Raw genomic sequence first — 26,676 nt, 5'->3', positions numbered from 1 at the left:
CCTTTTATGTGGGCTTCATAGTTGATAATGCTTTTGTAGTGCAAGAGGGAGACACCCGCCTACATATCTTCCCATTTAAAGACAACTTGTACACTTCCTTGCCCATTAATTCTTTGTCCACATGGTCCAACACCCACCTGGCTTATTGCCAATTGTACTCATTATGGCGTAGCCCTGCTGCTGTAATTTATACTCATGAGCCCACACCACCTACCATCCCTCCTGCAAACACAATGCTTGCTCTCAGTGTAGGCTGTAGCTAGGACTGTCGTAAGGTTTTAGCAAGCTGGATTGGTCTATGGTCATATCCCCATCTTAATATTCGATGATAGATATATATATATATATATATCCTAATCGATTCACTACCAACTTGATTAATTGGAAGCTATTACACTCACTGTTTCCTTACAAGTACTCTTATTTATTGTTGCATATTCTAATTTAATTCAATTCTGAAGTTTTTATAGTAGCTCATCTTGAACTGGTTATGATGTAACATAAGAGTTGCCAATGGCAATGAAATGTGGTACATTTAAGGCGTAATTTTAGTTTTATCTGTGTACTGATGTTGGGGTGTCCACCCACTATTTCTATTTCCTATCAGTTCATAACTTTAGTGGAACAAGAAATTCATTACCGCTCTGCAGCACTCTGGTGAGAGAGTAGCACCTATACTCTCTCTGGTGAAACTTGTTCTACAATATTCATAACTTGAATTTTTATTGAGCCTGATAATACATATTAGAGTACTGCCTCTATTAACGTCCAGATTGGAATGGTGATAGAATCCAAAAGGGGTGGTCCATTATTATATGGCTAATGTCTGGTTTTGGTTAAAAAGAAACATCTAATAATTAATGTTGGCTAGCACCCTCTCCCCCAGCCCTAATCCCCTAGTAAGTCTGTTGCTTCTTTAAAAGGGTGTTCTGTATTGTGAATATTCTGAGGATTAATATACACCATGCATATGATAAATTGGATAATTACTATTTATAATGAAATAAATGAGAAATATTTTGTTTTAAAAATTTGTCAACAATACATCCACCACAGTGCAAGGAGTTTGGAGTGGTTCAAACCATGTGATTTTAATAACCACACCACAATGAGGCCCATCAGTAGATTCAAACATGGCAGACCATATAGAGAGTTAGAGACTACACTACTTAACAGTCCCTAGATTAATTTTTTCATTTATAGGATATGCATGAGACTAATGGATTTGACTAAGAAAATATTTTCATGGTTAGGTTAAGTGTGAATAAGAAAATGGGGGAAAAGGAATTAATATTGGATTTTGGTGCCATGTGATACAAAGGATCATAAAGACTCTTTAAGTAAGAAAAGAAAGCTCAGACTCCAATATCTTAATGGGGTTAAAAATTTTAATCTTCTTTTTCTTTGTGGGATTCCTTTTCATTCATCTTTTATCATGCTTTGCTGGTGTAGCTTAAAAGTGCCTAAATAACTCTCTCTCTCTCTCTTCCCCAGTTGCCTTGGATGCTAACCCTAAAACATGTGACTAGGATTCTACACTCGGACCCACGTGTCCACGCCACCCAGTTCTGTTTTAAAGTGTTTGACAGATGAATGTGATCAGTATTTAACCCTTAGGGGTCATTGGTATAGGGAAAACCAAAAATTCTTGTCTGGTTTTATCTTAGTTTATATCCATTTGTTGCAGCACGCGAACCAATAGAAGATCGAGCAGAGAGTAATGGAATCATTTGCTTTGCCATTAGCTTAATTAGGGAGTTAGGTTCCTGGTCACATCCCTAATGACGTTCACCATCAGGATAGGATGATCTATATTGAGTCTCGATTCTAGGTTCGAGGCAGCAGTACTAACTCAACTCTCAACTCTCAACCCTTCGTTTCTTGTTGGGTGATGGGCGGTTTGTTAAAACTTTAGGCCCAGTTTGGATTTCGGGAATAGGGGTCTGGAAGCGGAATTGGAATGGGTTATTTCACTTCCATTTGTTTGGTTGAGTGGAATTGGAATCTGATTCTTATTTCTTCTGGAATGACATTTCCCCATTTAAGGGAATGGTCATTCCTTGCCCCTCTCTTGGGAATGACATCTCATTCTTGCCGATTTCAATTTCCATTCCTATTTCTATTTGAACCAAAAAAACTATAGGAATAGATAATGTTGAGCATCCTATCCCGTAACACATGGGATAAACCTATGGTGTTTTTAAATTTTAAATTATTGTTTATCCTATCTTTATTTCTGTTGTATCTTATCCAAGAGAGAGTCTCTCTCCTTGTAAACTTCTAACTTTTGTAACAAATTATAAATACATTCTAATGGATCACTCAAAGTGAGTGAAACCAAGTCAATTCAACCTGTATTCGTTCATGGTATCTGAGCCAGCAACCCAACACACCATGTCGAGCTCCACCCAGTCGAACAACTCTCCTTTTCCAGCAAACTCGAACCCTTAATCCTCTCCTATCATTCCCAATGGAAATCTCTCCACCATAATTTCCATCAAGATGGATGGGAAGAATTACGTCCTCTGGAGATTTCACATTGAACCAGTTATCTTTGGATCCGGACTTATCGGATACATCGATAGAACCTTCGAATGCCCTCCTCAACCGTCTGAAAATAATTTGGCTGAAGTCTGCGCCTACACTAGTTGGATGAAACAAGATAAACTGCTCATGGGATGGCTTCTTTCCACCCTTACTGAACCTGTTATTGCTCAGTTAGTGGGATGCAGATCGTCTCGTGAGGTGTGGCGCACGTTGGAAAGACTTTATGCCTCCAGATCTCGAACTCACATCACTCAACTCAAGAACCAACTTCTCGCCTTGAAAGAAAGAAGGAGATTCCATGGACATCTATCTCCAGAAAATCAAGACTATTTTGAACAACCTCTCGGCAGCTGGATCACCGCTATCCACTTCGGATATGATCCACTATACCCTCAACGGTTTAGGGGCCGATTATGATGCGTTTGTTACCTCTGTACAAACCCATCCTGATGAAATTTCTTTGATGATTTACAGGCTCTTCTGATCATCTAGGAACTTTGGATAGAGTCCAAACTTGTTGCAGCTTCAATCCCACCTTTGGCCAACTATTCAACCAAGGGTTCTGTCAAAAACCTTAAATACACTGACAAAGATAGAAGAGACAGAGAGTCAACAAACAAGTCAAAATATGCCAACAATCCCTGCCAAATCTATGGAGGCCGAAATCATTCAGCTTTTTGGTGCCAAAACCGATACAATAAGGAATTCAAGCCTCGCTCCAAGAAGCCCAACACTGCTCCTGCGGCTTATATAGCTTCAGTTCCTAATGGCACCCAATTCGAAGACTATTGGTACCCGGACTCTGGAGCAACCAATCACATCACTTCTAAACTAGAGAAGCTGCAAGTTCACTCCCAATATGATGGACCTGATCAGGTCACAACCGGTAATGGTGAAGGTTTGGACATCTCACACATTGGCTCTTCTATTGTTTCTTGCAAATCTCGGAATTTATCTATGAACAATATTCTTCATGTTCCTTCGATTAGCAAGAATCTGCTCTCTATTGCTTAATTTACAAGAGATAATGATGTTTATTTTGAATTTCATCCCTTTTCTTGCACTATTAAGGATCGACGCACGAATGTTCCCCTTCTACATGGAACACTTAGAGATGGACTCTACAACCTGCACTTACCGCTAAATAAGGCTGCTCCAGTCACTAATAAGGTTTCCACAACCAAACCATTTGCATAAATAGGAGTTCAGACCTCTCTAGATATTTGGCACAATCAACTTGGTCATCCATCGCCAGCAACTGATCGCAAGAAAGTTTGTGACTTTGCTCTTCCAACCTCCACCAAGCAGCTGCCATTCTGCTCGTCCTGTCTACACGAGAAGAGCCATCAATTGTTCTTGCCATCGTCATCTACCACATTCTCACAACCACTGGAGCTTGTAGTTTCAGATCTCTGGAGACCTTGTCCTGTTCCATCTATCAAGGTTACAAATACTACACTTCTTTTATGGATTGTTTCAGTAGATATCTTTGAATTTTTCCACTATTTGCTAAATCTGATGCTTTAACAACTTTTATCTCCTTTAAGAAGCATGTTGAAAAACTTCTTGACTTTCCAATCAAATGTCTTCAAATTGATAATGACAAGGAATTCATTTCTTTCAAATCATATCTCGCTCAAGAAGGTGTTTCACATTGTTTCCCCTATCCACATGTTGCTGCCCAAAATGGCAAAATTGAGCGTAAGCATCGACAAATTGTTAAAATGGGCTTAACTCTCATGCACCATGCATCTATGCCACGTGGCTACTAGTTTGATGCCTTTGAAACGGCCTATGTTTCTGTTGAATCAGCTACCCTCCCAGGTTCTTGCTGGAAAATCTCCATTTACAACTTTATTTGGCAAATTGTTGGATTATCTATTTCTCAAAACATTTGTCTGCTTATGCTTCCCTCATCTTCATCCTTACAACTACAACAAGATGGAGTATCACACCAAGGCCTGCATGTTTGTTGGCTACAATTTCGTGCACAAAGACTATAAGTGTCTGGACATCAGCACTGATCGTTGCTACATTACTGTTCATGCCATATTTAATGAACAATCTTTTATCTTTTCTCAGATGGGTGCTTCTTCTCAGCATGCGTAGCCTTCTCCAACACACGACAACACCTCTCTTCCTCCCATTTTGGCACCCATCACTCCCTCAGCCGAGAGCCATCAATCTGCTCCACCTCTTTGTTCTAGTGCTGATTCCCTTCTTGCCACACCTGTTGTCGTCTCATCGGAACCTACTACTTCAGTTGACAGTGCCTCCACCTCAGTTGTGTTGCCACCTATACAGTCTCTTGTTGATGTTGAGCAAACCCTGTCCGCCACCACCGTTCCCATTCGCAATGTTCATCCCATGGTCACCCGCGACAAGCAAGGCATCTTTCGACCCAATAAGAAGTACTCTCTTCTTGCACCTCGCTATCCTTTTGAAACAACTGGACCATCTTGTTTCACTGAAGCTAATCGTCATCCATAGTGGCGTGCTGCTATGTGTGATGAATTTGATGCTCTAGTTTGCAATGGCACCTGGGATCTTGTGACTCCTAAACCAAACTCCAATATTATTGGGTGCAAGTGGGTTTTTTCGCATCAAAAGGAAACCTGATGGATCCATTGATAGATTTAAGGCACGCCTTGTGGCCAAGGGCTACATTCAACGTGAAGGGTTTGACTATACTGAAACCTTCAGTCCAGTTATCAAACCCACAACCATTCGGGTTGTTCTTAGCATTGTTATCTCTCGCTCCTGGCCGATTCATCAATTGGATGTCCAAAACGCATTTCTCCATGGTGATCTTTCTGAAGAGGTTTACATGGTTCATCCCCTGGGGTTCGTTGACACTCAGCACCCATCTCATGTCTGTCGACTACAGAAATCACCTTATGGGCTTAAACAGGCCCCTCGGGCATGGTACTCTAAACTGCATCACTTTCTTCTCTCTTCAGGCTTCACCAGCTCCAAATCGGACTCATCTCTCTTTATCTATGCTAAGGATGCCATTGTGACATATGTCATCATTTATGTTGATGATATTCTGGTCACCGAATTCTGCAACTCTCACATCTCCACTCTCTTGCAGCGCATGCGATCTCACTTTGCTGTGGAGTAACTTAGACCTTTTCACTACTTCCTTGGCATTGAAGCCATTTGCACTGACTCTGGTCTATTCTTATCCCAACGCAAATACATTACTGACCTGCTGCGTGATATTTCCCTTGATGGTGCCAAATCGATCAAGATTCCACTGTCGACAACAATTGTTCTCTCCAAATTTGATGGTGATCCACTAACTGATCCTTCCTCTTACAGGAAGGTTGTCGGTGCTCTTCAATACTTGTTGATGACACGTCCTGATCTGTCCTTTATAGTCAACAAAGCTTGCCAATTTATGCATGCACTGACCACGATTCATTGGGCCTTTGTGAAGCGCATTATTCGCTACCTGAAGGCCACAATTGATTATGGACTCAACCTCACCTCTTCATAGTCCACTAATTTACATTTCTTCTCTAACTTGGATTGGGCCGGCTGCCCGGCCGACCGACGGTCTCATAGTGGGTTTTGCATTTATCTTGGAGACAAAAACCGGTTCCCGGTTTTTTCGGTCTGACCGTTTGGTCCGTAAGAACCACATAAGCTAGTTGAATGCATGGGGCAACGGTGTTCCTCCTTTGTTTTTTCACTTTTCCTCTTTTTTCTGAGGTTAAAGTGGAAACAACTAGAAGGAAATTTGCAGTCAGAGGGTGAACTGTGAGCTAAAAACATGTTCACTCTAAGACTCACTGTTACATTGACGGTGGCTTTTAATAGCTAGCTCCCATTACAATTGGTTTCTGATAAAGAAGGATTGGAATTAAAACACTGAAGAAAAACATTTACTGCTATTAATTACCATCAACATCATGATATAATCCTATTGTTCTAATTACTACTTGGGGATGTGTTCATTAATTAGTTCTCTTAGCCAAATACACAGTCCAAAGTCCAGACCATCCATCGAAAAAGAGACCCTCTAGCTAGATTATAGTCACATGGTAAGGATCATCATCAGCTCCATGCAAGCCATCTATATAACCCCAATAAGTGTGGATCAATTAAACCATTTTCCTCACCAGTCCCCAGACACCAAATAATCAAAATTTCAACCTCAAATGTCCCTAAAAATGAGAGCTAGTTTGCCACGTTGCAGGGTCTGATTGGAATTTAATGTTTGCCATAGGCAAGTCTACCGCCGGCCATCCAAATCACTTCAAAAATGTAGTGGAGGGATGGATCTAGGAACTGGGGAGGGAGGACAATTAATGGGTTAGTAGGTCCCGTGATCTTATGAAACAAAATTAAAAGAACCAGCAATAATAAGGTGTTATTTTTTTTTTTCTTTCAACACCCATTGCCTGCAAAATTTACATATAGACATATCTCTAAACCATATAAAAAATTTACTTTTATTTCATGAGTTCCTTGGCTACTTGAGACTTAAGCGAGAAAATACAAATTAAGATCTCTCAAAAGTCTCTGCAAGGACGTAAGGAAACGCACAGAAACACACAAACGAGCTAAAGATGGGGGAGGGAGAGAGCACTACGAGTACTTCATAAGTAAGTACGAGCTTGGAGCAAAGGTCGATCAATTTGGTCTAATGGCGAGTGTCAAGTCTCCGTGTTTATGTCCTTGGATCTCGTAGAGTTGCGTGTGAATGCTACCTTTTTCAAGCTAGCTAATTGACCATCTGAACTCCAAACTCCGAAGAGATTGAGTTCGATTTTTAAACTATCACGTACATTACTTTCAACGATTAGCAGCAGCCAGCAGTGCTTCTGATTGGAACTTGGATGAGTGAACCAACTTTTTCCTCTCTATCTCTCACTCTCTTGACTGTAGTTTGTTGAAACCTACCTTCTGTTTTCTTTGGTCAAGTATTATTATGCCCTAGAGATTTGGTCCCATGTGTCTTCACCTGGGGTCACGAGTCCGATCCAAACTTCCACACGGAAACATAATAATAAAAAAAAAAGAGCAGTATTTAACCATCACATCACCAGTTTCTAGCTCATTGGTGGATCATTTGCTTAAAATCAAATCCAACCAAAAAAAGAAAAAAATCCTCTCCGTTTTCCCTGAAAGGTTAAACTAGATGAAGCGTGCAAATAAATCGTCCCAAACAAATTTATCTATCTACTAAGGAGTTGGTAACATGGAGATCGTTCGAGGAGAGAAGAAGAAGAAGAAGATTTGGGGGGGGGGGGGATCTGACGCCGGCGAGTTGCAGAGTAAACGAGTGCTTACTTGTGAAGTAAAGGGTGATTGCACACCACCTAGCTCGCTCCGATGTGCTGCTGCGCATGCTACTGAAAGCAAGCCGTGTGAATGTGGAAGCCGGAGAAAAGAGTGGCCACCATTGATTTGTCCCAAGTGAAAAGCAACTAGAGGAGGATTCCAAAGGGATTGCATGATCCAGATTCGCAAAACCTAAACGTAGTGACGAAGGAGAGTCGGGATCAATGCGATCCCTTTGGATGCCTACTCAAGTCGCAGCAGCAGAGACACAAGAGCTCTCTCTCACTCTCTTTCTCTCTCTCGACAGAGGAAAGTGGTTTCCAACCAAAGAGCCCTAAATATAAAGAGAGACTAGGAGCTCTAACTAAGGTTTATAGTAGTATAGTGTTAATAAGTTAGTATTGTTGATAGTATGATATTTCATTTTTCTCCTCAAGACTTAAAAACATGTTTGTTACATATTGCAATTGGTGTAGGCCCCTTTCTCTAACAGACCAGACATTTCCATTAGCAGCCCATCAGCCATTCAGCCTGCCCTTTCTTAGCAAATTAATCCCCAATATGTGTTGAGTGCGTACTGAGTAAAACCTTAATTACAAGGGGCAGACCACTCCAGAATTGTCTGGGTGGCAACTTAATTTATCGTTCGTCCAGTAAGGCTTTCAGTCAGATTATTATTATTATTATTAAGCCCTAAATCCTAAAGGGGTCAAGTAGGGAGACTTTCCTACAAAGCCTACTGGCCTAGCCTATATTTGTGGATGGATGATCTGGCCAATCAAACCATCCACGGAGTAGGGAATCTCTGGATTGCTCACGTGGTTAGTCCTCCAGTCCATATATACCAGTCTTTTTGCCCCCAGCTTGTATTACTGGTTTACCACTTTTCCAAATTAATATTAGTTATTCAAAATTTTAATATAAAATGTGCACAAGAGGAAGGGTATAATGAGGTCTTCTGGCCCAAAATTGTTTCATAAGTATAGAGGGAATTCACTTTTATCTCCAATTCCCATTTCACATTCCAAACAAAATCAACTATATATGAGACCTATGTTATCAGCCTAATTTTAAGATTGTCTGAACAGTGCTCTTTTGTTTGACACAGGTTGAGGATTCCTGGGCTTCTTTGCCACAAGACTGAACTGATAGGCAGGTCTTGGGAGGGTAGACTGGAAGGTTATGTTCTGAAAAGAACACACATGGCACAAGCATTATGGACAAAATCAGGCCCCACTTCTCTTCCTATGGGGTAGGGCGTCTAGAGAAGAATCCTGATAATTGACCCACCAATCAGAACTTTTTCAACAACAACAATGATAATGCGTTGTTGAGTCACTAAGATGCAGGAACTACTGTATGATATTTGGAGCTCATAAATAAATAGAATATATAGAAATATGGGGCATCCCATAACCTGATTATATTGACCTCTATAATATCACAATTGAAATTTCATTTTTGTTAATACAACTGATGGTGCACGATTTAGTGTTTCTTGTTGGCAAAAAGTTCGGATGCTGAGCTGAATAGATCATTTAGCTAAGCTACAAAGAAAGAGATTAAAGTGTTTGGGTTGTTTTATTAAGGGTGGGCACTCCAATGCTTAAGTTAGCGAAAAATTTTGAGAGAGCTAGAGAGCTGTGAGAGCTAAATCACGCGTATCTCTTCTGATTGAAGGAAATGTCTCTATATATAGGCACAAGTAGTTGTGACTGTAACGTGTCTGAGATCTTTGAAAGAACGCGGCAATAGCACATCCAAGATCCTCAGGAAGTTGTCTACCATGCTTAGGAGCAGTTTCTCAGTCAGAAAAGGAATCCATGTAGATTAACTCCGAAGCGGGTGGCGCAGGAGACGGGTCTAATAGTTGAGTGACGTGATCTTGTAGGAGTTAAGCACAATGTTTCACTTTGAAGTGACTGGTCGCCACATTAGGTAGGTTGCCAATTGGGTCCTAGTTAGGTCGACAGGGTCTTGGGGGAGGTTGCCCTTAATGCTGAGGTCCCTAGCCCGATCATGATGAGGTCGCCACTTGAGTCTTCGTTAGGTTGGCGGAGGTAAGTCGTCTCTTCTGCCAACCTAGTCCTATTTAGATCTTACGCTACCAGGTTGACGGAGGAAGGTCGTTAGTTGAGTTTTTGTTAAGTCGGTGGAGGTAGGTCCCCTTTGCCGCCGACCTCGTCCTATCGAGATCTTACGGCATCAAGTTAGTGGAGGTATGTCACCAGATGGGTCTTTGTCAAATCGGCGGAGGTAGGTCGCTAGATGGGTCTTTGTCAAGTCTGTGGAGGTAGGTCGCCAACTGGGCCTCAATTTGGTTGATGGAGGTAGGTTACTAGTTTTGGTCACTGTCAGGTTGGCAGGGGTAGTTGCCAGCTGGGTCTTTGTCAAGTGGGCAGAGGTAGGTTGCCAATTGGGTCTCTATCAAGTCGGTAAAGGTGTAGGCAAGTTGACCAGCACGTCATGCAAGTTGCTACTTGGACCTCAATTTGGTCGTGAGACCTTAGTGGGAGGTCTCCCTTCGTGCCGAGGTCTCAAATTCGGTCCTAAGGTAGTTGTTTTGGTCTTGACGAATTGTCTATAGGTCGGCCTCGAGGTGGTGACGAAACAACCCTACGGCATGCAAGGCGCATCCGGCGTTGTTTTAAATAGATTTCTGTCATTTTAGATAAGACAAGTCATCATTGCTTACGTAGTGCCAAAGTGTCATGTGATAAATTTAAAATCGCTACATGGTGCGCTATCACCAGAGGACCAAATCTTCCCTCAACAACAACCTTAATAAAGAGACAATAAATAGTAAATCTGTTTATAAGTTTATAAAACGTTTTTTTCTATGAACTTTACACTTTAGACATAAAGTATATTAATTGGTTAAACCCGGCCTGATATAATCGCGATATAAAACTCAGAACCTGAATATAATCGGTTTGATTCAGTTTTATTGGCTAGACCTGACCCATCGACAGGTCTATCTCTTCAAGGATCAGAATCGGCATTGTGTTGATCACCTAAGCTCAAATGAAAAAAATAAAAAAGGATTAGCATCCCCACGTGTTTTTGACTGATTCAATGAAGAAACTGGGAATGAAATTCCTTCTAATTCAATAATTCAGGATGGTGTTGGCATTTTTAAGGTTGAACAAGAAAACTGGGAATCGATCCCCATTTGGGTTCTAGTTTTGGTCCGGTCTTCACAATATTGGAAAAGGTTGTATCATTGTATGAAAACATCTGAAAAGCTTTGAAAATATTGCTCCCTCTGTTTCTGTCAAATCAAACACAGGTTGAAGGTCATGCATAGTTGTATCACCTTCTTCGGTAATTCCAAGTCATGATTTTCTACAACATGGTCATTTATGCCCCAGACTCCACACCACAACCAAGGATATTGTGTCATCAGATTCAAGATTGCATCTAGTACAGTAATGCTACATCCTACAGGGATCTAGGGTTTGGGCCTCCAGTAATATAGAAACCATAGGTAGGTCTAGAGCCCCATAACTAACCACAGTCTCATACTTGGCAATGATGTGACATTATCATGAGTATTGGATAATAGTGATTAATGTTGAAAACGATTTTACAGTATTAGTATCAAATAAAAAAAAGTGCTGTTTTTCCAAAAAACAGCTTATGTGGCAGTACAATTTCTGTATTTTCGGAAAACGGTACTGTATTCCTAGCACCAATGCCAAACACCTACATTATCTCATCATCGTGTATTTCTTACAAAAGATAAAAAAATTGGAAACAAAAAATGAGAGAAAAAAAATCAAGAATAGAAGAAATTGAACTGTTATGTCAAACTGTTTGGCCTGGAGATTGGTTTCATTTTCACCCCAAATTACTTATTTTTTTTTAATAAAAAATCATTGACTTGGTCAGGGCCCTCTGACCCGGATGATTGAATCATCCACCTGTTCAATCCAACAATGTTTTTGAATGATTTTTTTTATTTCAATTATTATTTTTTTTTTAATTTTTAAATTGTCATAAACCGACTGTCGAACAGGATGATTGAATCACTGATGCAAAAAGCGATTCCAGTTCTGGGTTGATTTTTAAAACATCTCTAGGCAAGTGGCAACACACCATTTGTATATGTATCATTGAAAACATTGATTGGCAACCACCTCTGCTCTCCCACTGATCCTTTTAATCACGTAAAGGGAAGAAGTGGAGAATCCAAAACCTTTGGATTTGCCATGAATTATTGAAATTTTGGAAGCACATCAAGCCATGCCTTACTGTACATTGGACCCTTTTCCAGAAAGCTGACGATATCTAATTAGTGCTAAATTTCTAAATAAACAAAGTGGGGTGAAGAAGGTGTTGAACCCATCTGCATCTCTCCACCAAAGCTACTACGACGTCTAAAAAGGTTTGTCGAGGAATAGCTGGAGTTTGTTGCTTCTGAGTTCTGGAAAGCATCTTCGCCGCTACCCAAAGGAGACACTTTTGCAGTGGCTCTTGGTAATTGAAATAGGAAGTGCTTTTACAGAAGCAATAAAAGAAAACAAAGCAATATAGATGAAAACAAATCATTTCAAAAACACACACAAAAAGTTATTTTGCGAGTATGTGAAGCGGCAGTGAAAAACAAACATTTTCGGAAAATGAGAGTAGTGACAGTGGGAAAATGGCATTCCTATAATGTTTCCTTGAAGTCATTTTCCAAATCAGAGGCTTAGGACTTAGGACCACTGGATTCAAATCTTGTGAGTTATGACACTCAACCATTAGGCTGTGTTTGGTTGCAATACAAATAAATTTGCATTGATGCAAAATTATGGCAGTGCAAATGATTTGAGTGTAAATTCTGATATATTTTTGTTTTAAATTTTAGTTTATTTGTTTGATTGCAATATAGATGAAGTAAATTAAGACATGAAGCAGAATAAAGTAAAACCCAAAATAAAATTAAACAAAAATTTGCATTTTTTACATTTGCATTCCCATGTATTTGCACTGCAACCGAACACAACCTTGGGAACATGAGGCTTAATTTGGAAGGAGTGCAAATACAAATATGTGCAATGCAAATACATACAAAATACAAGACTTTGCACTCTACACATTTGTATTTGTACTCCTTCCAAATTGAGAGAAAATGGTTACCTACTTTCTTTTCCTATCATTTTTGGAATTAAGAAATCATTTGCTTACTTCCTTTAATGCACTACGACATAGGAACCACTAAGGCTATGTTTGGTTTGAAAGAAAAGATGGGGAAAGGAAAGGAAAGACAGGAAAACCTATACAAGGTTTGTAAAATTTTGATTTTTGTAGGAAACAGAGAGCCAAAGCTTATGCATAAATTTGTTCAAGTTCCTTTAATTTAGTTCTTAAATGACTAATCCCTTCAATGTATAGAAGTTATCTATTACATAAAAAGACACCAGAAAACACACTTTGTCACTTTCTATCATCATACATACAGAGAATCAGAGATACTTATTCTTGGTGAATGATCCAATTTTTGGGATGGTCACTTGCACCCTTCAAATAGAGGTGCTAGATCAAACCTGCAGAACTGTAGGTTCTTTGTGGTGTGGCCAATGGGTCTCACACCTGCATCCTGCTTTACCCCACCCCAAATCCTCCACAATGTGTAGTATGTAATACCAAAAATACAAAAAGGTTCCCGAGTGGACTATTGAATCAATCCTAGGAGGAAATCCAAATCCCACCTGAATACATATTAACACCACACACAAAGCAATGGAATTTTGACTGATCAAGAATTTGGACCATCCAATCTGATAATAGAAAGTATTCCAAGTTGTAAGTAATGTAATTTGCAGTAGGTCTTTTGATTGCATAACTGATGCCTGACCACTGCTGGATGACATTCTTAGTTAAGTGATGAAATTATTCACAATCTTGCTTGATGAAAAGGTTTATTGGGCCCAGTTAGTAACATGGAATCATCCTCCGGATTGGCTCCTCGAGAGCTTAATTAAGCTTTGGCTTTACATCTGCTAAGGGTAACAGGAATGTTTCGTCCGCCCTAGAAGTTGCTTCCTTTCCTCTTTAATGCTGTGTTTAATTAGTTTCTGGGTTGTGTAGTTAGTCTGCGTGTGGAGTGTCTTCGTTTGGCTCTTCTGTTGTATCTTGTTTCTTTTACAAGATTTCTAACGAATTATCCTTTTCTGCCAGAAATAAAAAAAAAAAAGTTTCTGAAAAGTTACCAGTTAGTGTGATATCAGGAAATATCAATTTACCCTCTTTACCCTTGCATCTCAAATAGATTGTTATACTTTATCACAAGCAAAACATAAAAAAGGGGGCCTTGTTTGGATAAGATCCGTCCTATGCTTTTGTTGCCCAAAGCAAAATAAAAATAAGTTTGGTAAGTTCTTTACTAAGGTACCTCTGTAACAGCAATGAAGAAATTCAACAAAAAGCAACAATATTTCACCTCAAAGTAAAAAAAAGGCTGGAAAGTATAAAAAAGTACTTTTTAGTTTTTATGTGATGCCATATCAAATTCGGAAATTGTTTTCCCCTTTTTACAACCTGTAGTGCTAACTGCTAAGTACTTTCCAGAAACTTGTGCACAAACAGACACAAAAATTAGGGTAAGCATGATGCCGAAGTCTTGTAGCTGAATGATACAATTCTACGCAAACCACGAGGATGTGTGGGAATACTAAGCAAATGGGACCCATCAAGGAGATATTCGCTGGACAAAACCTTACATTATTGAAATGATTTATTTTTCTGTTGTATTATATGAATTATGTAATTTGTGAAACCAAGCAAATTTTCTCCGGTCTCGGTCTCCACTCTCCACTCTCCACTTCTTTTCTGTAGTTGCCAAGGAATTAAAGCTAAAAGCTTTTGCTGTTCTGTTAAACCTAAAGCGTTGCTACAGTAACTTATTTTTCTTTTTCTGGTCATCATAACGTTCTTGGATCGATGATTTTGTCTTTTGAATGTGAATGTGAAGACCGAAGAGTGCTTCTTTCTCTTTGTCAGAATCAGTGGGCACCCAACCAAATCGCTCTTTTTATTTATTTATTTTCTCTACTGAGCTCAAGTTCAAGCAGGCAACGACACAAGTTCATTTGCCTTGAAATTAGAGAAGCACAAATTTGGTCCTCCGATGAGTCACGGCATTATATATATATATATATATATATACTTACAAAGAGAATCTGGAAAAGGCATACAGATTGGATTGGCTGCATTCATACACACATGTGGTGGCTGCATTCATTTGGGAAGGATGAATTTTGTCCTTGGCAGTTGTCGACGTAGGACTTGGCTGTCTGTTGTTTCTCATCTTCTGCATGTGGGCGCTACTGTGTCGGGGCTTAGCTTTCTGTTTGAGACGTGTTGTAATCTTCAGACGCTCTCACTCAAACTGTGAACCACTACTGTTTTCATCTTTCGATCGATTTCCTCAATGAACACTACTACTCTGCTCCTGCTGTTTCGTGTCCATCTGCATGCAAACTCTCAGAAAGAAGCATTTGTGACAGAGAACTCTCCCCGAGAGCCACTCTAGCTAGACGCCACGCAATAAAAGAAGCACAGAGCTCTGCATCTCTTTAGCTTTGAATACACTGGGCCATGAGTTGAGATCACAGGTGTTGTGTAAACTGTAAAGAAAAGAAAAGAAAAGACTAAAGAGAGAGAAAGAGTGGTGAATCGTCAAAGCTGCAGGCGGACAAATTAAGCTTGACGGACGACATGGTGAGGTAGCTAGCTGCTGAAGCTGTGAGGGTGATGCCATTGGCTCCACCATACCAAGTGGGGTAAACGGAGGGTTGGTTGGCTGATATTGTCGGAGGTTGATGTGAAGGTTGGGTTCTGAGTGCATCACGAGGGTGCATCTCTAAGGGCTCTCTGGTCGCTTCTTTGTTGGACATTGATTGAATTCCCACCCAAATCTTGTTACCCAACTAGTAGAGCACAAAGGACGTTGATACAACCTGCCCTTTGCTGCCGGTTGAAATCATTTTCCACCAAGTATTCAAATAGAGTGCCTAGCTAGCTACTCCCTTTCTTCCTTCTCTCCTGTTGTCCTCATTCAGTATATGTACTAATTCCACACTCTTCCCCCACTCCAATCTGTTTGGCATTTGAGTTTTTTAATTCCTTTAAATGTAATTTGCTCAGGTGAGACTAGGACCCACGAGAGTTTGTCTCTGTACAAGCCTCCTGCAACCCCTTAAAATATCAAGGATTAGGCTCTGATACTCGTATGTAGCTTTCACACAAGCAAATGGCCCCTTCGTGTATCAACTGTTTATTGTCACGTGGCCTCAATTGGAAAGCATATTTCACTCGGTATCTGTCACCCACCCTCTTCGATGTTCGATCTTCTCATTTCATGCTTCAATATGAACCGTAGAGCATTGGGTCAGGTTGTACTGTTTGATCTGGATTAGGGTTTTGGAACACCGTAGATCGACGTTGATAGAGGTAACAAGGCTTCATATCCGGCCACTGAATTCCTTGTCAAAATCATTGTTTTCTGGAGTTTTCTTGGCCTGGTTATTCAACTTGGAAATTTCTTATCCCGGGTACAAGTTTACATCCAAACTTGGTCCGGATTGGGCCTCCATCAAGCCCACACGTAATTCAGATCAGGCTCAATACCTAAAATATCATACTGACATACCCTACTCCCATCTTTTGGATTTTTCAAAGCTTGAAACATCTTGGTCTTTCTTGTTTGGTAAAGAAGACAGGAAACCATAAAGACCTATGTCTTAAAAAGCTTGCAGAAACCTAAAATGACAAAAAAAACTAGAAGATTCAAATGGAATTTTTTGTTTTACTACCCCTAAAATCTTTCATTTAATAGTTCTGTAGATTAATAGACTTTCATACTTATGAAACGGTTTAGATTTTCTTCATTACATCTTTAGGACTTAATAAATGGCACCTAATTTTCTTTTTATGATATTAAATATAAACTTAGAGTTGAATTTAATTTTTTTTTTGAAGAAGTAATTTAATTAACCTATGCAAGCGACTCCAAATGCCTGGCCTGACCTGCTTAGAACCAAGTCCGGGCATACATCATTAGGCCCAAGGCCCAAGGTGGACTGGGTCCGACCCATCATTCCTATCAATGGTTTGTGTTTATCTGAGTCTGAGTTTGAAATTCGAATTCATTAAATCAAATTTGAGAGATCCGGAAAGACAACTGTGCTACTATCGGCCTGATTATTAGAGATGAAGGGCCCGTTTCATTTTTGGTAAGTTATTTAGTCGGGTAAATGCAGTTACCTAGTTAAATTTTTCATGTGAAACACTTATTCGGATAAGTGCATTTATCCACGTTCTTTTAATTCTCATGTAAATAAGGCAATGACCATTTTAGCCATAAAAATCCATTATAAAAAGGGCATTTTTGCCCTATCCAAGTGTTTACAACTTTACCCTTAGGTGGAAAAGTTATTTACCCACCTAGGATATGGGTATCACTTACCCTGAAAATAAACTTTCTCTGATCCCCACATAAATCTGAAAAAAGAACATGAGATTCTTGGTCAATAGAAACCAAAATCCCATTGACCAACTTTCCCCCCTCTCAAAATCCGGAAAAAGAATGCCCCTGAAGATGAAAATATTTTGGTTGATAGAGCCATACCAGTTTATGGTGTCAGCCCAATTGAAACAGAGCTTTTAGCAATCCTAGAAGGGCTACGTCTGACTAAAACTCTATCATTGAAATGGTTTTTTGTAGAAATTCAATGCTGGCTGTCCAAACTGTTAATTCAGATTGAATCTCATGAAAGTAGCATTCTTTGGTGCTAAATTGTAGAGACCTCTTACGAGATTTACCTGATACTGACCTCATTTATACATGTCGATCCTGCAACAGGGTGGCCCATGGTCTCGCTCATTATGCTGTCCAACATCCTCTCCAAATCACTTGGTCAATCATGCAATCTTTGGTGAAATGAAAGTGCCTGATGGATTAAAGAGAGAGATCAGGCTTCAACTACAATTTGATCCGATTAAGATCTGAGTTCAGTCATATTAATATTAATGTATACGCATATGTCTAGAATAAGATTAATATATTTATTAATGAAGGTGGTTTCAATATCATATTTTCATTGAAGCTCATAAGTTCAAGTCTTACTGAACTTATTTTGTATTCATTGAGATAAGATTAATATATATGATCAGACCCAGTTGATTTATCTTTCACAACTATGATATTATCCTTTTATGTCTCTAGCTATACGATAAATGGCAGTAAGGTCGCAAACCAAAGCTTGGGTCAAAAGGATCCAATGTCTTGATTCTTGAGTCTTGAGTGCTCTCGACCGTCTTGCATAACTGCACTGCACTACTTGGCAACATGGTCCATTCATTCATTTGTAGATATGAACCCATTTCTTCAAATTAAATCTCTAATGTAGGGGAATTGTTAAGGCTGAAGATGTTGATATTTTCAAAAAAATAATACTTTTACTTATACCAATCAAAGTGAACAATTTTAGTGGGAAACTAAAATTGGAAGCCTCACAAGGCAAGGCAGATGTCTTGTGAAAGAAAATTATTCTTAATATTTGGATATAATTTTATGTAGGGGTGTCAATAAACCAGTTTTGGATTGGATTCGTCCAAATTAAAATCAATTTGTATGGATTAACCGGATAAAAGGATATATTGAATTGGATCAGTCCAGATTTAATGGTCCAAAATATTTATTGAATTGGATTGAACCTGATCCATCCCTAATGTATTTATATTGGATTGGGTCAGACTGACCAATATCTTATCTATTGATAAAAGATAAGAATACAGGTGTAATGGACCAGGCATGGATTGCAATAAATCTAAATTAAATCAATATGAACAGATTGAACATTCGGCTCAGTTTGGAAGGAGTATGTAGAGTGTAAAACCTTATATTTTGTATGTATTTGTGTTGTATATTTGTACTCTTTTCAAACTGAGCCTTCCAAACAAACACAAGCTGCAATTTTTTTTTTGTCGTCACCTGTCAATTTTATTTAGTAATAGAATTAATTTTCTTTATATCATACTCATGCAATTGAATGGCCGCATGTCGCAATAAAACTGGCGTCTTAAGTGGATGCTTGGTTAGGTTATCCTTCACTTTCTTTTCATCATCAAGGAATATATTTATACAAGTAATCATCAGCTTAATTTGAATCCCAAATGTTAAGTATCCTCTCTTTCTATCACTCAGCTAAAGAAAAGTAGAGGCTGTTGAGTAGATTAATTTATTAAAGCATAAAACAAAACCATGGCGTCTCAATTCAACTCAACAAATGAATTCACCTAATAAAGAATTTTTTTCTTTACTCATTGCAAAATCAAGGTGCACGAACTTTTTTTTTATGTGAGGAATTGAAATGGAAAGAAATTAAAGAAAAGAAAAGGAACAACATGTATAACAACTAGGCAGCGATAGAGGAAGCGTGGAAAGATGTAGCCAAGGGGGCCATGGCAGTGTATCGTAGTTCCGTAAAAATAAAGTATGAAAGATGTTCTTAATGCACGGCTGAAAACAAGATTAGATTGGTGTGAGTTGCACTCTGTAAAGAAAGCAAAATTCGGATCCAAATTTTAGCAAAGGAGTTTAAACTCTCAATTCTCATACAGTGCCTAGGGTACAGCATCCCTTGGGTTGTCTCTGTTTCCCCATAAAATTTGTCTGTTGACAAAATCTACATTGTAGACTTCCAAGGTCCAACTTAAATTATGGGCCCAATGGGACATGGGGCGATAGCCAGAGAATGTAGCTAACTTGTTAACAAGGAATGTGTGTGTAGCAGCTCAGGTTGACCTCATAGCCTATCACACTCGCTATCTCCGTGGGGGAAATAGGGTTAATTTAGTCCTACAGGGCTACTATTTGAGCCAACCAATCCTGTAGCTGTGACAAACTTGTGGAAATCATGGATTTGGTTATAATCTAAGGCATTAAGTCAATTAATCATGTTCCTAAGGTGTCTTTCATCTAATCTGGATTGGTGCTGTAAGCTGTAAGTTTTTGGGTTTGGGGAACTAGCTTCATAAGGTGTCTTTCCATGGGCTTTCATCACTGTATCCCATTGGCTACACGCTTAAGTAAATTGCAATCTATTCTCTCTTTCCACACCCCACCCTTAAAATTTATAAACTATTCCTTAAAATTGCAACTTGAAAGATCAGATTATCTGTGAATACATTACAAGCACAAGCAAAAAAAAAAAAAAAAGGTTTTCGAATTTCAAATGTTTTGTCACTTTCTTCACCTTCTTTTCCTAAGGCTGTGTTTCGTTGCAATGCAAATAAATTTGCATTGATGAAAAATTATGGCAGTGCAAATGATAAGTGTAAATTTTGACCTATTTTTGTTTCAAATTTTAGCTTATTTTGTTTGGTTGCAGTAGGAATGAAGTAAATTAAGACATGAAACAGAATAAAGTAAAATCCAAAGCAAAACTAATTGAAAATTTACATTTTTTACATTTGCTCCCCCATGCATTTGTACTAGTGCAAATAAAATCGCACTGCAACTAAACACAGCCTAAGGCTTTGTACAAGTGGGGCACTAGAGAAATTAAAACATTTGTTTAAGTTGAGAAGTGAGATGATTATACATTAAATAATGATCGATCAATAGCATCCGTGATCCAGCAAGCAGCTCACCTGCTTTTTCCAACTTTCCTACACTATAGACACGGCTGGGCCATGAAACACTTACTGTGGGCCTCAATTGGCTGAAACATGGTTTCCAAGTTAGGGTATCAATGGACCGGTTTTGGATTGGATCCCATCCAGTCCAAAATCAATTTGGACGAATTGGATGGACCAGCAAGATATATTTGATTGGACCAATCCAGTCCAAAATATTTATTAGATGGATTGGACATGGTCCGTCCGTAACAAATTTATATTGGATTAGACTGGATTAAGCCAATATCAGGTCCATTGATATAAAATATGAATATATGTGTCAATGGATCGAGCTTGGGTTGAAACCAATCTAAATCAAAATGATATTGAACAGATTGAACGGTCCAAACATTGAATTAAACCGGCCCAAATTGATCCAAAACATTCATTAGATTGGATTGGACCTGATCCGTTTATAATGGACTCACATTAAACTGGATCGGATTGGACGGAATCCAGTCAAATTGACACCCCTATTTCCAAGCAAGTCAGGTCCTTATATTAGATGATCCCATGTATTTCTACCACATTGAGCAACGGTGCTGCTAATTTAGACCTATGCATTTACATAGGGGAACGCTTAATCAGTAATTTAATTGCTTCCATACTCTGCATCCACTCTATATGGCTAATCAATCTTTCTCTGGAGTTACTGATGCTAAAATTCACATAAAAAATGGCTTATTTTGGACTGAGGACATAAATGTTGGGCTAGAATTTTGGCCCATCAATGAGGGATGAACGGAGGAACAAGTGGGGCTCTTGAGGCTGCATAAACATGGTGCCACGTGAATCTCGAGGTAAGATTTACTGCCTAGTAATTGCCCAGCCCATCTCAAGGTAAGATCACTAGATCAGGATTAGGTCTATATGTTCGATCTCAAGCCAGCCCATTTACCCTTCTTCTGGACTGGGTACCCAAATCTGTTTGTGGACACCAAAGGCTGAAACAAAATGTTGCTAGTTGTTATGCAACACAAAACATGCGACTATGTAAGAGGTACAATCAGCCCTTGTTCAATGAATTTTACATTATAAAAAATCATTTTATAATTGTTTTTGAATATCGTATTTCTTTTGCAACGTTTATTTTTAGCTGCTTGTAACAGGCTAATTTTAAGCATACAATTTTTAAATTATTTTGAATTGGATAAGGAAGATGAAATCTATAGGCTTGACCCTCTCTCTCTCTCTCTCTCTCGCTCCAACTTTTATTTTAATACAAGATTGTTATAATGTTAATTTTCAATGACATAATAGCTTGAAGCATTTTACATAAAGAACAATAACCCAGTGTCCTTTCTCAAAGGATGACTTCAGACTTATAATACATTAAATTTAGAAAATATTAGTGACAAGGTGGGTGTCTCTATATTTAATCCTCGTGGTTCCTAATATGGTTAATCAACGAAATGGACAATGAAGAATTTAAGAAAGGGGAAAAAGTTTGAAATCTAAACGAGCCAATTCAGAGCTTGGCTAAATCGAGAAACTTTTAAGTAGACTTAACTCTTAACACAGTCTCTGCTGTAACTGAAACGAGTATGTCTTGGGTTTGTTGCGGGTTGAGCACCGATACGAACCAGAGAGAGAGAGAGAGACATATCAACCCATGGTCCGTGGATACCCCCCCTTGAGGCCTTGACCCCATATAATCCATCCACCTAAATTAATGTGATCCATATCAAGGAAATGGGTGGGCTTATGTGGATGGATTACGTGAATTGGGTCAGAAATTGCTACCTCTGAGCTTGTGATTATAATTTATAAATATTGAGCAAAAAGTTGATTTGGGAGTGGGGTTTTTAAAGCAATGGGTGATGAAAATCATTTTAGGGCTGAAGAATTGAAAATTCTTTTTGCTGATACAGAACACCCAACATTGAATTAATAGACCAAGTCATCAATTATGAAAGTAGTCTCTATCGCTTAGCTGTAAATTAATCCGGTTGGCAATGGCTTAACTTAATTTGTCTATAATCAGTAACCACTCAAAAGTAGAACAAAATTTCTTGTGACATGTCATTTTCCCATATACACCGATACACGCAAGGCCTGGTCCTGTGGTCCATTCCATTATGTTATCCTTCTTGCTTAACCATCTCTTCATTCACTTCTACCCCTTCTAGCTATAAGAGCTAGCCTAGACAGATCACAGATGTATGCTGGTTGCTTAATTGGTTTGGTAGCCCTCCATTTTCGATTTCATTATCCAAATTGACATCTCCATCTATTCACCCAATTTCACTCCCAAACTAATGCGCGCTAATTTTATTTTTATCAGGATAAGCCACCAATTCAATAGAATTTGACAAACCAACTCGCCAGCCGTATTATTTTCTTTCTTCTTCATCATTTCTCTTGTTCTAATCAATAATCACATAGATAAATGTAGAAAACTGGGGGAAAATGAAAAACAAGATATAAGAAAGAAACGTGTATCTCCTAACAACGAGGGAGATCGGGAGGTGGTGGAGGCAGCCTGGACGAAGGCGTGGGCCCATTCTCAACCACGAAAGCTCCTGCTAGGCCCCATGGTAAGTGCACATCCAGGTGGCAATGCATGATCCATACACCTGTCAAGTTTCAGTTTTATTAAACATCATTGATCATTCCGTTAGTAGTACTACTTAACTAGTGTTCTGCAGTCTGCGTTGCTTAATTTGATGCTTTTCCACGTGGCAAATTAAAGCTCAGACTTGATGCAATCAATCATAATAATCTTGAAAGTTGAAACTTGAAAGGGAAGGGGTGGGTATGTTGGTAAACTTACCTGGATTGTTAGCCTTGAATCTGACAACAGCCCAGCCTCCGACCGCCACGGCTATGGTATTCCTCTCTTGCGGGTTTACAAAGTTGAACTTTTTCCGATCCCTAACCGGGTTGTAGTTCCCAAACCCTTGGGCCAACACGAGGAAATTAAACCCGTGTAGGTGAATCGGGTGGTTCTCCACCCCAATCAACGCCGTGTTCTGAAACACAATCTCCACCGTTGAATTATATCTTAGCTTCTTCACACGTGTATTCTTCTCCGTCATGTATAGCGATGGGTTGAAGCTGTTGTTCGGGTTGGTGTTCGTGTAATCAAAGACCACCGGAGGATTGTCGGGGAAATCTTCCGTGTAGATGCCCTTCACTCCTGAAAAGAACGCCTGCAGCATGGACAACGTCGATGGCAGTTGGAACGATTGGTTATTCATGCTAGCTGCAAATTTCAACCCATTCGGTCCTCCACATGTGGCATTGCGGTCGCATGCCGAAAGACCTAATCCGACGGTTATAAACATCCTTTCGTCCACGTGGTCCGCCACGTGTGCGTTTAACGTCGTCTTAAGGCTCGTCAGATTGCTGTAAAACCTGTGAGCCGTGGGCGTGTCGTTGAAGGCAGGGAGGACTGGCATCAAGGGTACGGATGACGTGGAACCCTCGTAGTGGACGATACCCGTCGTCGTCGTGTTGTCGAACTGGCCCCCAGCGGCGCTCGCGTAAGCGCGGGCCGCCATGTAGTAATCCCCCAGGGGTCGATCGGCGGTGAGAAGGACGTCAGTTGTCTGGCCGGGGGCGACCACGACGACATCGGTTTTGTAGGGCTGGGTGTAGCTGGCGTCGGCGGATACGACCGTTAAGTGGTGGTTGGCGATTTTGAAGAAGAGCTGGGTATTGAGTGCAGCGTTGATTATACGGAGGAGGTAGGTCTTCCCTGGTATCACTGTGAGCTTGTAGGTGCCTGAGATGGTAGAGTAATCGTATAAAGGCAACGGAAGAGATGAGAGGCGAACTGAAATTGAAACAAGATAGGAAAGTGAGTGGGCGTTGGTGTTAGATACCAATTCGAGAGCACGGGTAGAGATCACCAGGCCTGCCATTGATGGTGAAAGCGTCGGAAACATTGGGAGGAGCACCGGAAGCGAGAGCCTCGTCCTCGACGTCCACGACGTTAGCGTTCCACCACTCCCCTGCGGTCAACCATGCAAAGGGCATTTTGGTCTCATGACATTAAAGATTAAACTGAGAAACGGCAGGTAGTCCACCAGAACTCGGAGCACTGACTCGTTCTTTGGTAGTTGTTAGTTGGTTTGTTATGTCTTTACAAAGGACCGGATCATCGGGTTGGCAAGAAAACAAAAACCCCGGGAATGATAGATTGTTGAATTACCTAGTACAATAGGGATCTCCCTGTAGGGCTTGGGAAACGGGTAGGACCGACCAGATCTGGGGCGGATGATGAGTGCTCCATAGACGGTTGCTCGAATCCAGGACACGTGGGCATGCCACCAAAGAGTACCCTCTTGTCCAGTAATAGTGAATTTGTAGGTGTAGCTGTTTCCTGGGAGAATCGGACACTGGGTCACATAAACAGGTCCATCCGCCCACCCGCTTAGCATCTGAAACACTCCATGCCTGCATCCCCATAACATGATTGAACATACATAAACTGATGATAAACATACAATTAATCATACATGCATGCGTGTATGAGAAAACATGATAAACATGAATGCCGAGTGTTTACTGGCATCATGATCATATATATATACACGAGAAAACAAATTACATCATTAATTATTTGACTTCTATAGATATAATTTTCTGACTAAAAAAATTGGATGGTTTTATTGATTAAAAAAGACCAAGATTTGCAATTGAATTGAATAAGGAAAAATAGAATAGTGGAATTTCTCTTCTTTTTAGGAAAGAAAAAGTCAATCAAACAGTCTTGTTTGAGAATGAAGTCAAAATCAGTGACAACAATTTTGGTGAGAAAAAAAGGGAATATTCTGTATGTATTATTACATTATTTTGCTTTTATAAAAAATAATAGAGTTCAAAATCTAACTTGTGAACTCATGCATGGTGTCCTGAGTTTTGAGCATATGTATAGCTTGGTAGTGATTAATAAATTAATTAAAGAGATTAATTACCAGTGAATGGTGAGGTTGTAAGGTGACTTGTTAAGGACATGAACAATGAGGGTATCGCCCTCCCGGACCCGAATGGTCGGACCTGGGAGACTTCCGTTTACAGCAGTTATCATTTGACTCCGGCATAGTCTCTGGATGGTCAGATTCCCCACCTGAAACAACAAAACATGAGAAACCTTTTTTAATTTATTCAGGGCTCAGCGGTGTATGTACTTGTTTTGCTGTGAGAGCGAGTCGCCCTAACAAGGAAATAGTACCGGCCGGCCGGCCGGCCATTCTAATTAATTTGTTGAGAAAATAGAAAGAGAAAGCACATTTTGATGCTAGGTTGCTTCTTTTCTAAAAACACAAGGCCTTAATATATTATATTCCAAACTCTGAATGAAGAAGATAAAATTTGTTTTGTTATATATACTATTCCAGAGTCGATACCCATTTGAAAATTAGATGGGAGTGGTGCCCTTCACTAGATCGAGCATCCTGCCTTGTCCATCCCTACTGCAAGAATGTTTTGCAGCTAGCAGGATGGGAAGCAGAAGAACCACTACTCATCCTTGTAGTTTTGCATCAACCCATCCCATTGATCGGAAGGAAAATAATGAGCAACAATTAAAATATCTTATTCAACTGTAATAAAGATTTCATCTTACTAAAAGCGGAAATCGAAACTGAAAATAAAGGCAGAAAAAGCAAAAGAAGAAGCAGCACTTCTCTAGGGTTTTGATTCAATTACATGGAACGTATGCTCGACAACTTCGCCGTAGACCTCAGAAGCAAAAAGAGCCAGAACGCAGGCTACCAAGAGAAAAGGCCGTGACATACTTGGAGTTGAATGAGTATTAACGAGAGCTAGCAAGACAAGGGCAAAAGTGCAAAATTAAAGATGAGAACACAGAGAAGAGGAGATGAGCTGAGAGGGTTGCTTGTTAGAGCTCAGTTCTCACATTATATTCTACCTCATCCTCCATGTTTTCAACTGTTACCAACGGAGCTATGGACCTATATATGGTTATGCATGAATATTTAAAGCGAGCTTTAGCCTTCTTTCCATGCTTTGCGTGAAAGCTTATAATTTAAATCTGAATGGTCGCAATAAGGTTTGAACTACGTCGAAAGCGTCAGTAGAAATTTCGTAATCTAACTACCGAAGTTAGACACCCAAAATATTAATAAACAAATAAAAAATTAAGTAGTCATCGCGGGGAAATCCAGTTGTGTAAGCATTCGGTCTAACTCTATTGTGGAA

At 39.6% G+C, this 26,676-nt stretch overlaps 1 protein-coding gene and 1 long non-coding RNA gene across 2 annotated transcripts; both read right to left on the bottom strand.

Moving 5' to 3' along the window:
• Nucleotides 1-4,140: 4,140 nt before the first annotated feature.
• Nucleotides 4,141-9,204, bottom strand: LOC148802215 (uncharacterized). Its single transcript, XR_016082252.1, has 2 exons — nucleotides 5,245-9,204; nucleotides 4,141-5,162 (listed from the first exon to the last, which is right to left on the bottom strand). It is a non-coding gene; the product is annotated as an uncharacterized LOC148802215 (long non-coding RNA).
• Nucleotides 9,205-22,534: 13,330 nt separating this feature from the next.
• LOC104601165 (laccase-7-like) lies at nucleotides 22,535-26,436 on the bottom strand. Its single transcript, XM_010264406.2, has 6 exons — nucleotides 26,164-26,436; nucleotides 25,431-25,582; nucleotides 24,665-24,909; nucleotides 24,336-24,464; nucleotides 23,282-24,235; nucleotides 22,535-23,084 (listed from the first exon to the last, which is right to left on the bottom strand). Exons 1-6 carry the CDS (start codon nucleotides 26,248-26,250, stop codon nucleotides 22,954-22,956), a joined length of 1,698 nt encoding a protein of 565 aa, XP_010262708.1. The 5' UTR covers nucleotides 26,251-26,436; the 3' UTR covers nucleotides 22,535-22,953.
• Between the last annotated feature and the right edge of the window lie 240 nt (nucleotides 26,437-26,676).

Source organism: Nelumbo nucifera, chromosome 2 (genome assembly GCF_055504915.1).
Source record: "Nelumbo nucifera cultivar China Antique chromosome 2, China Antique-T2T, whole genome shotgun sequence".
NCBI lineage: Eukaryota > Viridiplantae > Streptophyta > Magnoliopsida > Proteales > Nelumbonaceae > Nelumbo > Nelumbo nucifera.
The sequence above is the reverse complement of the archived record's forward strand: the minus strand, read 5'-3'. Positions and strand labels throughout refer to the sequence as shown.

What these genes read in the sequence shown, in the direction of transcription:
- LOC104601165 (XM_010264406.2), bottom strand. Translation starts at nt 26,250, where the DNA reads ATGTCACGGCCTTTTCTCTTGGTAGCCTGCGTTCTGGCTCTTTTTGCT. An exon ending in TTGTCGAGCATACGTTCCAT is followed by an intron (nt 25,583 to 26,163) that starts GTAATTGAATCA and finishes TTGTTGTTTCAG; the next exon opens with GTGGGGAATCTGACCATCCA. An exon ending in GGAGATCCCTATTGTACTAG is followed by an intron (nt 24,465 to 24,664) that starts GTAATTCAACAA and finishes GGTTGACCGCAG; the next exon opens with GGGAGTGGTGGAACGCTAAC.